General features: G+C 34.7%; 2 protein-coding genes across 2 annotated transcripts; both read right to left on the reverse strand.

Annotated features, from left to right (window-relative positions):
* Nucleotides 1–4,824: 4,824 nt before the first annotated feature.
* Nucleotides 4,825–9,229, reverse strand: LOC114245624 (uncharacterized). The gene is made up of 3 exons (XM_028177860.2): nt 7,247–9,229; nt 5,476–5,611; nt 4,825–5,001 (listed from the first exon to the last, which is right to left on the reverse strand). The coding sequence occupies exons 1-3, from the start codon at nt 8,094–8,096 to the stop codon at nt 4,968–4,970; spliced, it is 1,020 nt and encodes a 339-aa protein (XP_028033661.2). The 5' UTR covers nt 8,097–9,229; the 3' UTR covers nt 4,825–4,967.
* Nucleotides 9,230–9,376: 147 nt separating this feature from the next.
* Nucleotides 9,377–12,249, reverse strand: LOC114245580 (ribonuclease H2 subunit A). Its single transcript, XM_028177801.2, has 5 exons — nt 11,987–12,249; nt 11,459–11,688; nt 10,554–10,697; nt 10,083–10,230; nt 9,377–9,667 (listed from the first exon to the last, which is right to left on the reverse strand). The coding sequence occupies exons 1-5, from the start codon at nt 12,129–12,131 to the stop codon at nt 9,393–9,395; spliced, it is 942 nt and encodes a 313-aa protein (XP_028033602.2). The 5' UTR covers nt 12,132–12,249; the 3' UTR covers nt 9,377–9,392.
* Between the last annotated feature and the right edge of the window lie 641 nt (nt 12,250–12,890).

The raw sequence follows: 12,890 nt of genomic DNA on the forward strand, positions 1-12,890 counted from the left end.
AAAAGGGCAAGACGGCCGTATCTACATAACCGTGCGGCGACCTCATTACCCAGGAGAGCGATTTGAGAAAGAAATATTGAAAGTTACGATACAAAGCTGGAAAACGAGCTGTCTGTAAACAGGCAGAGTGTCAGTAATATCACCGTCACTAGTAATGCAGCTAACAACTTTAATTATGAAAGAAATGACTATGGGTTTAAATTAGAAGCAATGCCAAACTTCGCTTTGTCTTATTTGGTTTGTGATGAATTTCGTTGATGGACCAGCGATACCGCGACCGACCTGATTTCAAGGATAATTAAAACCACTTTTACGGTTTAATCTCGCGTTTTTAATGCCATTATATTATATTATACACACACACATATTTCGACTATACTGTACCGTAGTATTTCCGACTATTTATTTCCAATTACGATCCATTATTACTGTCTTCGTGATAAAACTGTAAGGTATTCGAAATGTTGGGAATAATATAATGATAATAAAAAAAACACGAGTTTAAACCGTAAAACCGTAAATATTTATATATTTAATTTTGTGTGATTTTATACGGAACCGGAGATTTATAAGCTCCGATGGCATTGGGTAAAAATTCTCTATAGAAGAAAGGTTTAACGTACCTAACACAGAACTGCAAAAATATAAATATTTAAAGTGGTACTAAAACATCAAATACAATATTATACTGAATGCCATTTAGCATAGATAATAATATTCACTCAATAAATGCAATTTTAGGTCAAAACATATAAAATTGCGTTCGTTATTTTGTGATTAAAAACGTCAACTCTTGATTAATAGAAGGTCATCTGTATTATCCACCCGCAGTTGGAGCACATGCCCAAAATACATATTAGGTCAAGGGAAATAATAATTAACGCAAATGATGCGTTTATAATTAACTAGCAACCCGCCCCAGCTTCGCACGAGTAGCAGAGAATTTTTTGTGGCCTAAACAGCGCCCCAAAAAGTATTTTTAAAAATTAAACTACTTCTCTACATTTTTTGGTGTAAATACCCTTTTAACGTAGATAAAAATGGTGCCTTTATATATAATTTAATAATATATAGAGTTAGAAGGAATCCCGTTTAAAGTTTACAAATGCAAAGTTTTGAGATGAGTTCAAAACTTCTATACCCATTTTCCAAGAACTAATTTCGTAGTATTTTATTAGACTTTTGAAAGAAAAGAGACTTGTAAAGAGACTTGTAAGGAAATTAGACTTATAATATCTAAATATAATAAATTCACAACGTGGTGTAAAAATTTGACTAAAAGTAAAAATAGCATACTTGACATGATGTTTTAAAGGTGCTACTCAATAATTCAAGCGATCTGTGGACCGTTGAGGCAAGCCGCCAGGTCCTCAAACATTGGTCGAGTCGTGAAAGAAGACGGCTGCGGTGGAAATATCTGCACCGCATCTAAGCAATGAAATATATAAAAACAGCAACAAATGAGTGTCTTTAAATTAATTAAATAAATGTAGCCTTATGCATTATCCATTTAAAAGATAAGAAAAGGTAAGAAGTAGATAAATCAATACTCTAAATATGTTGGGTAAGTATGTAGGTACAGAGTTGCTAAGTTTCGAGTCAGTATATTGCCCCCTCCTGGACAACTCAATTACATTGAATTGGTTTCAATTAACGAGAGCTTCATAAATACAGGATGAGCACAGGATTACTGTAAGTACAAACGTAAAATATTTAATATCAAATTTTCACATTTTAACTGTGTTTCACAATTATTAGTATAATTTACACCTCACCACCATTGACAAATGACGAGATACTAATCGGTACATATTAATAGGCAGCGACTTGGTTCTGCCCCTTAAATTGCTGAAGTTCATGAGCCAGCACTGGTACTTGCCCACGACACTGCAAAGAGCTCAAAAACTGAAACAAAGATATTAAAAAAATAACCTACATTGCCCAGTAAAATTCTCAGATACGAGCAGCTGAAATTTATTACAGTAACTGAAAAGAGTTGCCGTGGGATTTACCCGCGTAGCGATTCTTGATATGTAATTGGCACACCGGATCATTAACGTCATTGTTCATGTGCCTTCTGTCTAACATGTACCTATCTTATTTACAATAATTTATATAACTTCTGCATTTCTACACGGATTTTAATTTTGTTTAGGTTCGTCACCTTTATTGTGTGAGATTAACTGTCTTAGTTTATTTTTATGCTTAGAAATGTGAACATGAGACACTAGTTCTACATCTCAGTTCTGTAGTACAACGGCTGCCCCACCCTTTAAAATGGCAGGTGTGACAATATCCACCCGTAAGGGCGCATAAAACCCTGTACCACCAGTGAATTTAATACCATCATCCTGTATATGATCGGTCATTTTAATATCTTCTTTATTTATAGTCATCATTTTATTATTAGATGTAATATGTCAGGTTATTAGATGTAATATTTCGCGGCAGTAATAGAGTGGATATTGAAATTGACACCAAGGCGGGATCACGATGCATTCCATTTTTAATAAGTACATACTAGTAAGTAATATATTTTTTACTTTATACGTACCTACTCGGAAAGTCAATGTTTGAATAATGGTAGTGCTGATTGGAAACAAGCATTCCCGATCCTGCGGACCGAATGGAAAGCAGTCAACGTCGCCCAAAACACGTCATTTCGGATCCTCCCGATCCACTAACGGTGCTTTTATGTACCTCAAGCACCGGTCATCGTTCTCGTCGAACCCGTCGCTTGCGACGAAGGGCTCCACGAGTAAATTAACCCACAGACACAGCCCACTGAGTTTCTCGCCGGATCTTCTCAGTGGGTCGCGTTTCCGATCCGGTGGTAGATTCTGCGAAGCACGGTTCTTGCTAGGGTTCATGCTAGCAACGTCGTCAGGTTTGAGTCCCGTGAGCTCACCTACTAGTTAGGTTAAGCTGAAATAGCCTCTCAAGGATATCAGCTTAGGTAGGAAAAAAAAAGGAGCAAGTTGTTTCACTATTTTGATAAGATAATATATATTATGTATTATATAAGTATAAACATATAGCATATATTAATAGACCCTTTAAATCTTGTGGCGTCAAAGAAAATCCAATAAAGTATTTCAGAAATCTTTTATAGGAAACTGCTTGAAAAAGCACCCTGAAATGCTCAATCATCAAAATAACAAAAAAAAAGCTGAAATCAGACTTCTTGTGACAGAGAAGAGTTTGGCATTGCAGTAGACATCCAGCTGATAAAATGGCTTCTCCTAAATTCCCTTATTATCTTTCCCAAAATCCCGTAATATCAAATTTGAAGCATAAATCGAACTGGTGGTAGGACCTCTTGTGAGTCCGCGCGGGTGGGTACCACCACCCTGCCTATTTCTGCCGTGAAGCAGTAATGCGTTTCGGTTTGAAGGGTGGGGCAGCTGTTGTAACTATACTTGATACCTTAGAACTTATATCTCAGGGTGGGTGGCGCATTTACGTCGTGGATGTCTATGGGCTCCAGTAACCACTTAACACCAGGTGGGCTGTGAGCCCATGTAAGCAACAAAAAAAAATTTATAATAATTAAGAATCAAAAGAATCTTTGGGATTACATTGTGTTAAAAATTTATTTCCTCCTTGTTGAAAAATAAAATTTCTTGAGAGCATCTTAATCAACCTCAATTATTCATATCGCAGATCAAAGCCATTATTAACAACGATCTAAAGTCATACATTGAGAAAAACGAAGCATTCAATAAAAACTTTGCAGAGGTTTCCAATCCCAATGAGGCTTGGCATGGACTAATCTTCTGTCGATGATAAACATGCTTTTCAATTGGACCTTTCAACAAAGCCTCCGAAAAGTATGATCGCACTTGAAAAGGCCAAAAACGAAATCTTCCTCAAAATTTAACTTCATAACACCTCTTAATTAAAAATAACTCGCAAGAAATTGGGTCTTACTTCTAATAATGCGTATAAGTGTAATCATTAGAGCTCATGGCCCCATAGGATTAATTAGTTCGAACCCAGACTTCAAACCGGGAATACTGCTACCCACCTTGGAACATAAAGGAAGTCCAAATTTTGTGGTGTTTTATGCTCTCCTATCCCAAAATCGGAATGTCTACTTGGCGGCAGAAATAGGCAGACTGGTGGTATCTGTCTACGCGTGTAGGTTCATAAACCGTACTGTTAATTTTATAAATCTGTTGGAAATAGCCCTTTCATTTCTCGTATTGAAATCTCAAGTCATTGAAATACTGAACGACTCTAAGTGTAAAGAATTTTCACACGATTTCAATCAACTTTTAAAAATACATTAGTGCATCTCAAAAGGTAGATAGATAACAATTGTTAGAAATTCTAACGGTAACCACTTGCCATAGAAACTGCGGCCGACAATAATGATTATTACCTTATTCAACCGTTTATCCGGATACGTGAAAATTCGAAATTGAACCGTTGGCATATTATTTTTGAACATTAAAACAACACAAATCCGGTTCATGACGTGCTACCCTTTCCCATAAATCAATGGAAATCAAAACGCTTTCAAATTACTTTCCCTTCAGTTATCCGTGCATGCATAAGGCGCGTCACCCAATTCTTTAATTATTCGTCGTCGATGATATATCGGAAGCTAATCAGTATTCAGCGTGGATGGCTAAGGAGCCGTGTATAGCATTGTTGAAGTTTATACTTCGTCGGTCTTTGGCCCCTATATATTTGGAGAAAGTACAATTTCTCCTAAATTCTCCTGTTTTTATTTATTTATTACGTGTACCCACATCTTTGATATTACATAATTAGTTTGCAAATTCATATTGAGCATCACGACACAAAAAAAACTAAAACTTCAATATTAATTGTTTATTTATTAACTTACATTAATAATAAATAATCACTAACTAAATAATTTATAATCAATAAATAGTAGAATTACGTAGGTAGTTTTCACGACTAACGCCGATGGCACCGGACTCATTTTTAGCTTCTCTTTATAATGACAACGACGAGCCAACATTGTTACTTCTGAAATTAAGGAAATAACTAGATACATTTTATGAACAATGATGTTTGTTACAACTTCCACAAAGTACATAAAGTCATTATAATTACTATTATATACTCAATTGAAAGTAGTTTAAACAAAACTTGATGTACGGACTGTGAAAATAAAATATTCCTACAATAAATTAGGGTATCTGTATCTTGTATAGCTTCACTACCATCACTCAAAAACAAGCATGCTTTACATTATTTTATTTAAAATCGTTGCCTATAAACAAAAAACAAAGAAAATCATGCAACAAAAGGTTTGGATACGATAACAAGTGATAAAAAGTAAATCATTTTACATTTATAAGAATTTTGTTAAATATGCCAAAATAAAAAAAAAATTACCAACACAATAAATATTAAAGATATTGCTCAAATTATCTTCCTGTACAAACAAAGCGTACGGCACTCTTATGAATTTACAAGTAAAGTATTTATTTCACTAACCTAGTATAAGGTTGGAATTCGTAAATGTCGTCGACGACTCTGCGCATTCGACAAATAACGCCACACGAAGGTTCCTGCCTTCCGTAGACAAGGATTGCGCGTTCCAACAACTGCTGCGCTGATGTTAACTGCACCACTATTAAAAAAAAAAAAACATTATCTACAAATACATAAAATAAATAGCTGACCCGGCAGACTTCGTAATGCCTCAATCGATAAATAAAAGACACAAACAAAAGGAATCCGTCCGACGGGGGACACATCAAAGAAAAAACAAAACTGTTATTTTTTATTTCATTCCGAGCATTTTCATATTTATCTACCTTTTAAACCTTCTCTGGACTTCCACAAATAATTCAAGACCAAAATTAGCTAAATCGGTCCAGCCGTTCTCGAGTTTTAACGAGACTAACGAACAACAATCCATATTTATATATATAGATAGATAGAAGATAGAAGATAGAAGTTAGATAAAAAATCAAAACAATTCGGTATCCTTTTCTTCTGTTTGTCAACCAATTTGTTTTGTAATAGCTATCGACTAGCCCTAATCTTATGGATACAAAAATTTTACGATTTTTTCACTCTTTACATGAAATGTAACTAAGAAAACAAATGAGATAATACAATATTTAAAATTAAACTAAATTTATTAGTAATTACGATCAAATTTCGATCACTGGGCGAACACTTGTACTGGACGTTTAAACACTGTCTGAAGAGCGTAGACGGGTTGCAAGGATACCTCAGAAAAAATACTTCCGAAAAACTGAGGTTCGAAAATCTTTGTTTTAGTGCATATAATGCAACGTCCGGTCCTCTCGAGGGAAATCTGTATCCGCATGGAAATCTGCCTAATGAATTACTGAACAAATTATGGAATTGAATTGATAGAGGGAGAGAGAGTATTCATTATTGAACACCAAAACGTAACCGACATTGATGTTTTCAGTCGTAGTAAAGTTTAAAATTATTATTTCTATAAGTATGCATGTAGTACGAGTATTCAAGATAAGCAATGCATGGATAGGTCCCAATATCTCGCATATTTCTATCGAAAATAATTAATGGGTTTCATTTCACATTTTTATTTAGACTTTAAACTCATCCACCGATATTCATCTCCTAATGTGGGCAGCGTTCAAGATGTGATGTCCGTGGACCCCGGTAGCTACTTAACATCAAATGAACCGTGAGTTAGTTTGACAGACTACTGCAATTAAAAGCATTTACGGTTAGCTACGTTAATTACGTTTTTGTGATTTTTCCTCCTTTATTTTATTGATTTTAATTTTAAAATCAATGATCTAACACAATGTTGCGCATAGACTTTAAATACGGGTACATGGTATGATATATTATATCGTGTGATTGAATGGAATTACAATTCAATAACCACATTTTCTAATTTAAACGTTTTTGCAGTTATCAACCGCAGAACATAAGTAAAATACAATAAGACATTATTGCTTTTGTTGAAAAACGTCGCTGGAAATTACTGTTGCTTTGAATACAAATATGTCATTAGCTATACTGTAAAAGGTAATGTGTAACCACAATGATTCTATTTACCATTTTTCTTTTTTACTTAGGTATGCATGCGCAGATGAGCTCACGACCGACCTGAAGTTAAGCGATCACCTATGTTCAGAAATACTACGCATGAATACCAACAATTAAACTCACGATGTCAAATCATATCGCTACAGCTACCTTACATTAGTACTTACAGATATGGGTTCATTGTTTTCAAATAATGATCAAAACATACCGTTTCTAGCTCCATAGGTCCGGTCCTCTTCATCCTTATTAACAGCGTCGTCTTTTTTGAAATTGATTAGCTTTGGTATCACAAGCAACATACAAACTACAGCCAGCATTGTCACTATCTTCTTGAATATTAGAAATTTGAGGAGCAGCTTTGCAATCGTTAGGATGTCTAATTTCAAAGACAGTTTGTCGAAGAAATTAAAACCGGCCATGCCATACGGTACACCGTAAGATGGTTTCGGGGGCGGTCCGTAGACAGGGAGTATGGGTTTGTAAATCGGTGGCCCATACGACTGAGCCGGTGGTCCGTATGTCTGAGCCGGCGGGCCATATGTTTGTGCCGGAGGTCCATACGAATGGCTTGGTGGACCATAATTAGGGGACGGAGGGCCATAAGTATTCGGGGGAGTGTCATAGGTAATTTCAGGTTCGAATTTTACTGGCGTTCCGTAACTCGGAGATGGCGAGTAACTGGATGGTCCGGAGAAACTTGACGATCCTGATGAACTGAAACTGTCGCTCGGTGGAGAATAATCATATCCAGACGAACTGTCGTCACGATTCGATATTTTCTTTTCGCCGTCTTTCGCGGTCACTATGATAACGCCTTGTTTTGCCTTTTCTGCTTCTATCCGTGATTTTGAATAGGCGGCCAAATATGAATCTGCTTTCAGCGTATCAGTCTTGGTAACGTTATTCGGGCCTACTATCGCGGAGGCGCAAACGGCGAGCGCCAGTAAAGCAGCACAATACCGAAACAACATTTTGCCGATTGTAAATTTAGCTACCGCCCGAAGGAAGTTATCGCCATCGATCGCGACTGACGAATGACAAGCGATGTAGCCTCTCATTCAGTTTTCACTTTTGACTTACCGTAAAAGAACCTAAATATGATAATGGAACACAATTAAATTCTCTAAGTGAGGTCGGTACGTTCCGCATTGCTCATGGCAAGTATGTGCGCGCACATCGCGTCTCGCATGTTAATGCTCGCTGAAGGAGAGCGCCCGTGCCCCGTCAACTCACCTTCTTGGATGAACCCCACCGGCCCACGCCTTTCATCGCATTACCAAATCTTTTATAGGCATCAATTTGTTCGCGAAAGTTTTATCATTCTTTTAATCAGTAATGACATATTGTTTTAATAGATTGGGGGGAATAGGGACTAGAGTTAGAATAGGGACAAATCTGGGATGTCACAATGCTTTTGTTGAGTTGTTAGATTTAATTTTGTTGAACTGAAAATGACTTTTGTATTCTTAACCACCAATTAAGAATATTAAATAGTTTTATTTAGTCATCAAAGTTTTGTAACTCATTAGAGATATTAAAAAGTTCATTACATAAAGTTAGGTACTTACCTAACAACTAAACAGTGCCAGCCCTATCGAAAAACTATTACCCCCATACGTAACCTTATTTACCCCAAAGCTAAAATGAATCGGATCAAGCTAGTTTTTCTTAAGTTTTTGTGTATCTTTTGTAATGAACTATGTATAATAATGCATCGTATGTAAAAAATTAAACCTCCGGAACCATTTTAATCTCAATTTTATTGGTATTACCCTTAGAAAAACCATTGGAAATTTGTGTTGGAATTGGAAAGGGTCCTGATTCCCCTCAATCTACGATACCTGAACATGTAGGTACTGTTTGGCAACTAAAATTTCGATTATCTTAGATAACTTAATTTGTGTAACACCTATTTTGTAAAAGAAGCATGTGTTAGCGGCGGGCAGCGTTTCCAAAATGTTGAATCGTTGGAGATACGCCAGATGATAAAACACGCTTCATGTTGTTGTACAACAGTTGACAGCTTAAAACGTATTCAAATTGTTTGCGATTTCTACTCATCACAATGCACTGCAGTTATTTTCACTTGCAAATTTAAGCTAAATACCATTACATCTTTGATATCTTTTAACAATACTAATGAACGATTTTCACAATACATAACTCAGTCGACACCACAACTACGACCGTGCAAGGGTGCCTGACTAGTAAGTATTACTAAATTTGAGCAAGAATATTTTGGGATATAACGCTGTTATTTTAAGAAAAATATGCGGCACGATACTAAATATCCACCAATTGAATAAATCAGGACTGTGTAAATTAAACGAATTAACCGTACATGTTCAAATCTTTTAATCAAAATCAGTGCAAGTGCTTAAATGCCTCTCTTCAAAAAACTTATGTCTTTTACGAGGCTTACTGTCTTCGGTCTTTAGCGTGAAAAATGAGCTGATAGTTTTGGTGCTTTTACTTTTTCCTTTGCCAGGGTCGTCTACGTCTTCAAACGTGCACGCTGCCGCTTTCTCTTGCAGCATGAGTTCTGCTGTCGACCAGCTGAACCGTACCAAAAGCGGATATCCAAAAACGTTATCGATTCGATCGCGTATGAATTTCTTTGTTAATGGATCTGTGGAATGAGCAGAGAGCCGAATGGTATTGCCAAATTTTCCTAATAACAGCTTTAACCTTGTTAGTGCAACTGGTTGAACTATTCAAATTTAGAATGTGGACAGCTATGGTGCTCTGTAGGAGCATCGGTGGTCACATTCAGCTGCCTTCTATGACATTAAAAAAGATAGATAGGTGCTTCAGTGTTGCCTAGATTTCCTGATTCCTTCAAAAGTTACACCCACCCAAAGATTAATATTTTTTGTTTATTGTTATATGGGTGATTGAGCTCATTTTGCTTGATCAAATTACTTGTTGCTAAAGATTTTCTAATACATGATGCTGTATATCCTCATTTACTAACCCAATATCTAGTATTCAGAACTTTGGTAGTGTTTTGAAACATTTAGTAAAAAATAATGTGAAAAACTCACCTCCCGGATATCCACTGCCAAATTCTGTGTGATCCAATTGTAGTCCCTCATTAAAATGCCATACTTTTAGTGCATGATCTCTGGTTACTTTAGCCACAATACTTGCTGCTGATACTATGGGATAGATAGAGTCGGCTTTTTTCGCCACCTTGAAACATTAATTACAGTTTGTAATTACACATAGATTACTAATTAAGTAAATCAATCAAATATAATCCCAAACTCATATTAATATAAGTTCTCCTTTAATAATTGAATTTATGTACAATAGCTAATATATTTACATATTTAAGTAATACAATATACTACTTTAAATACTATTCATTTTTCCTGGACAATTATTATAATGCTAAATATAAAAAAAAAGAAATTAATGACATTTATATACCATTTACCTTACAGTATAATTCACTCTTTAAAATAAGTTTTTCAATCATTTTTAGTTTTATTATGTGTAACAAATATACTTACAGTTATTTTGTAAGAAGGAAATATTTCAGATAATTTTGTTTGATATTTCTCTGGAGGCCCCACTGTGTCCACATAAACTTCTGTAATATTGACACCACTTTCTGCAGCTTTCTTAATTAAATCTATTGCAGAATTCATTGACACCTGTAACAGTAACATAAGTATTGCAATATTCTTATGTTGAAGCAAGCAGAGCTTTTTGCCGTAAAGCAATAATGCATTGCAATTTAAAAAATGGGTTAGCTATTATACCATCGGATTGGGACTTTGACCTCAAGATGATAGCATTGACTCTTTTAATAAGTGTGCCCTTGCCCCCAGGCTACCTTGCTCAAATTTTATCTCATCCGATACACAAACACAGGTTGTTGAGTGACAGAGGACTTTAGAAGATTCAACTTTGACATGAATTGCCTTCAACACATAAGCAAAGGGTCGTGTAATAACTCTTACCCCAAACAAAAATGAATTCACAACTTTTGAACAGTAATGTGAAGCACATTAAATCAACAAATCCTGTCCACATCTTCACAGTGTGCCAAATTCACGCAATAGTTTGGTAATGATTAATGACCGCTCACCAACAATATATTATGACTTCTATTAAGTGGTTCTACTGTGTTTTTGTAATGTGGTTTTGCTTACATATATTTAATATTTTTAATAAACTTTCAGCAAATTCATAAAAAAGCATTCTTAGTTTGTTTATTTTAAATTTAAATTAAATTAGATATGATTAAATTTATATTATATTAAGAAAATTGTTCAAGATTTTTCTTTAATTACACTTAAATATTATTATAAAATTTATCCACGAGAGCCTCAATGAATTCAGGAGTTCACTCCACTAATATCGCCAACCTTAACAGTGAGTGTATATGAATCAAAGAGCAAACAAAACTTACTTCATTTAGTGAGCATTTAGCTCGTCTGTACATTGAATTGGAAATGTAATTAGGTGATATGACTTCAACAGCCCAGCCAACATTATTGAGGCTGTCTTCCTCAGTCAACATTTTTGTGAATATTTCATCCCTTTTAGCTTCCGTAAGAGCTTTAGAGTCAGCACAGCCCAATTCCTCAAAAATACTCTTTCGATTTAAAGGGCAGTAGGATACTCCATACACCATAGGTCCTAAAACAAAACACACTAGATTAACAGTAACAATCCTAATGCTATTTATTTGATGAATATTGTAAAATACATGTCATACATTTCTACAATCTTAACTGTACTAACTACACTTTATAAAAAACCTATGAAATTCACTATAACAAGATTGATACAAACCGTATAAACCTATGAGACCCTACTGTAAAATAACTGTAACTAGTACATTTTTTTAATTATAATTATAATTATGGATAGATCATATTCATCCATTCATACTCAATATTAGATCTATTTTTTCACCACATTTTAAGTTTCTTACCGAGCACAGGACCACGGCCTGCTTCATCCACTCCGAGCATGCAAGGTTCATTTTTGCAGACAGCCGGTACTTCAGAATTTATGACAAATTTAGTGAAATTATCTTTGGATTTAATAATTGCCTGTAATTCTTGTAGTGAGTTCATATTATTGATTACGTCTCAGTTTTAATGTATACCTAAAAAATCTTATTTACTTTACTTTTACATTACTTAAGTAGGTATTAATTTAAAGTAAACAATTTGTCTGTCAAATTCAATTGTCACACATTGAATAGTGAAACTGAAGATCATTAAAAATTTTATTTTCGGATATTTTTTATTTTTAATTACTTGTTCGTAGTTTGTTTGTTAATGTTCGAATGTAAAAAATTTTGCTCGTCTTTTATTTCTTTATAATTAACTAAACAAATGATCACCCTTAAGTTGGCTCCCTTTACTAGATATCTTTATTTTTATCGCTCAGATTAATTAAACTTGATCAATTATCGTTTGTTCGACGACTATTAGTGATTGTTCGATGATAAAAACAATTAAATTCCCAATTATTAATTATTTTATATCTAATAAGCAATCAATCACCTCACGACTACATTGCGCATGCGCCGGTATTGAAAACTTCAACAAACTTCAACAATACATCAACAAAAAAATGTCAGTGAAGACGGCCAATTATTCGTTAAAGTACGATTAGCGCGGTTTTAATAAATTCAGTTATTTTTAATGATATTGAATATTAACAAGCATATAGAAATTTAAGTGATTTCTAATTATTCTAAGAATATTTTAGGAGTACAACTTTCGTGTTAAAATGATACTTGATGAATAAAACTTGATGATTATCGTAATTGGAAGAACTTTGTAGAAAAAAATTGGGAATATCGTACAGCCACACTTGCTGGTCCT

This window comes from Bombyx mandarina, chromosome 23 (genome assembly GCF_030267445.1).
Source record: "Bombyx mandarina strain Sakado chromosome 23, ASM3026744v2".
In the NCBI taxonomy this organism is placed as follows: Eukaryota; Metazoa; Arthropoda; class Insecta; order Lepidoptera; family Bombycidae; genus Bombyx; species Bombyx mandarina.

Coding starts and splice junctions, on each gene's coding strand:
- LOC114245624 (XM_028177860.2), bottom strand. CDS start 8,096: ATGAGAGGCTACATCGCTTGTCATTCGTCAGTCGCGATCGATGGCGAT. Junction 5,612..7,246: donor GACCTATGGAGCTAGAAACG/GTATGTTTTGAT, acceptor TTTTTTTAATAG/TGGTGCAGTTAACATCAGCG. Junction 5,002..5,475: donor GAATTCCAACCTTATACTAG/GTTAGTGAAATA, acceptor CCTTAATTTCAG/AAGTAACAATGTTGGCTCGT.
- LOC114245580 (XM_028177801.2), bottom strand. CDS start 12,131: ATGAACTCACTACAAGAATTACAGGCAATTATTAAATCCAAAGATAAT. Junction 11,689..11,986: donor AGGCCGTGGTCCTGTGCTCG/GTAAGAAACTTA, acceptor GTTTTGTTTTAG/GACCTATGGTGTATGGAGTA. Junction 10,698..11,458: donor CTAAATGCTCACTAAATGAA/GTAAGTTTTGTT, acceptor TTACTGTTACAG/GTGTCAATGAATTCTGCAAT.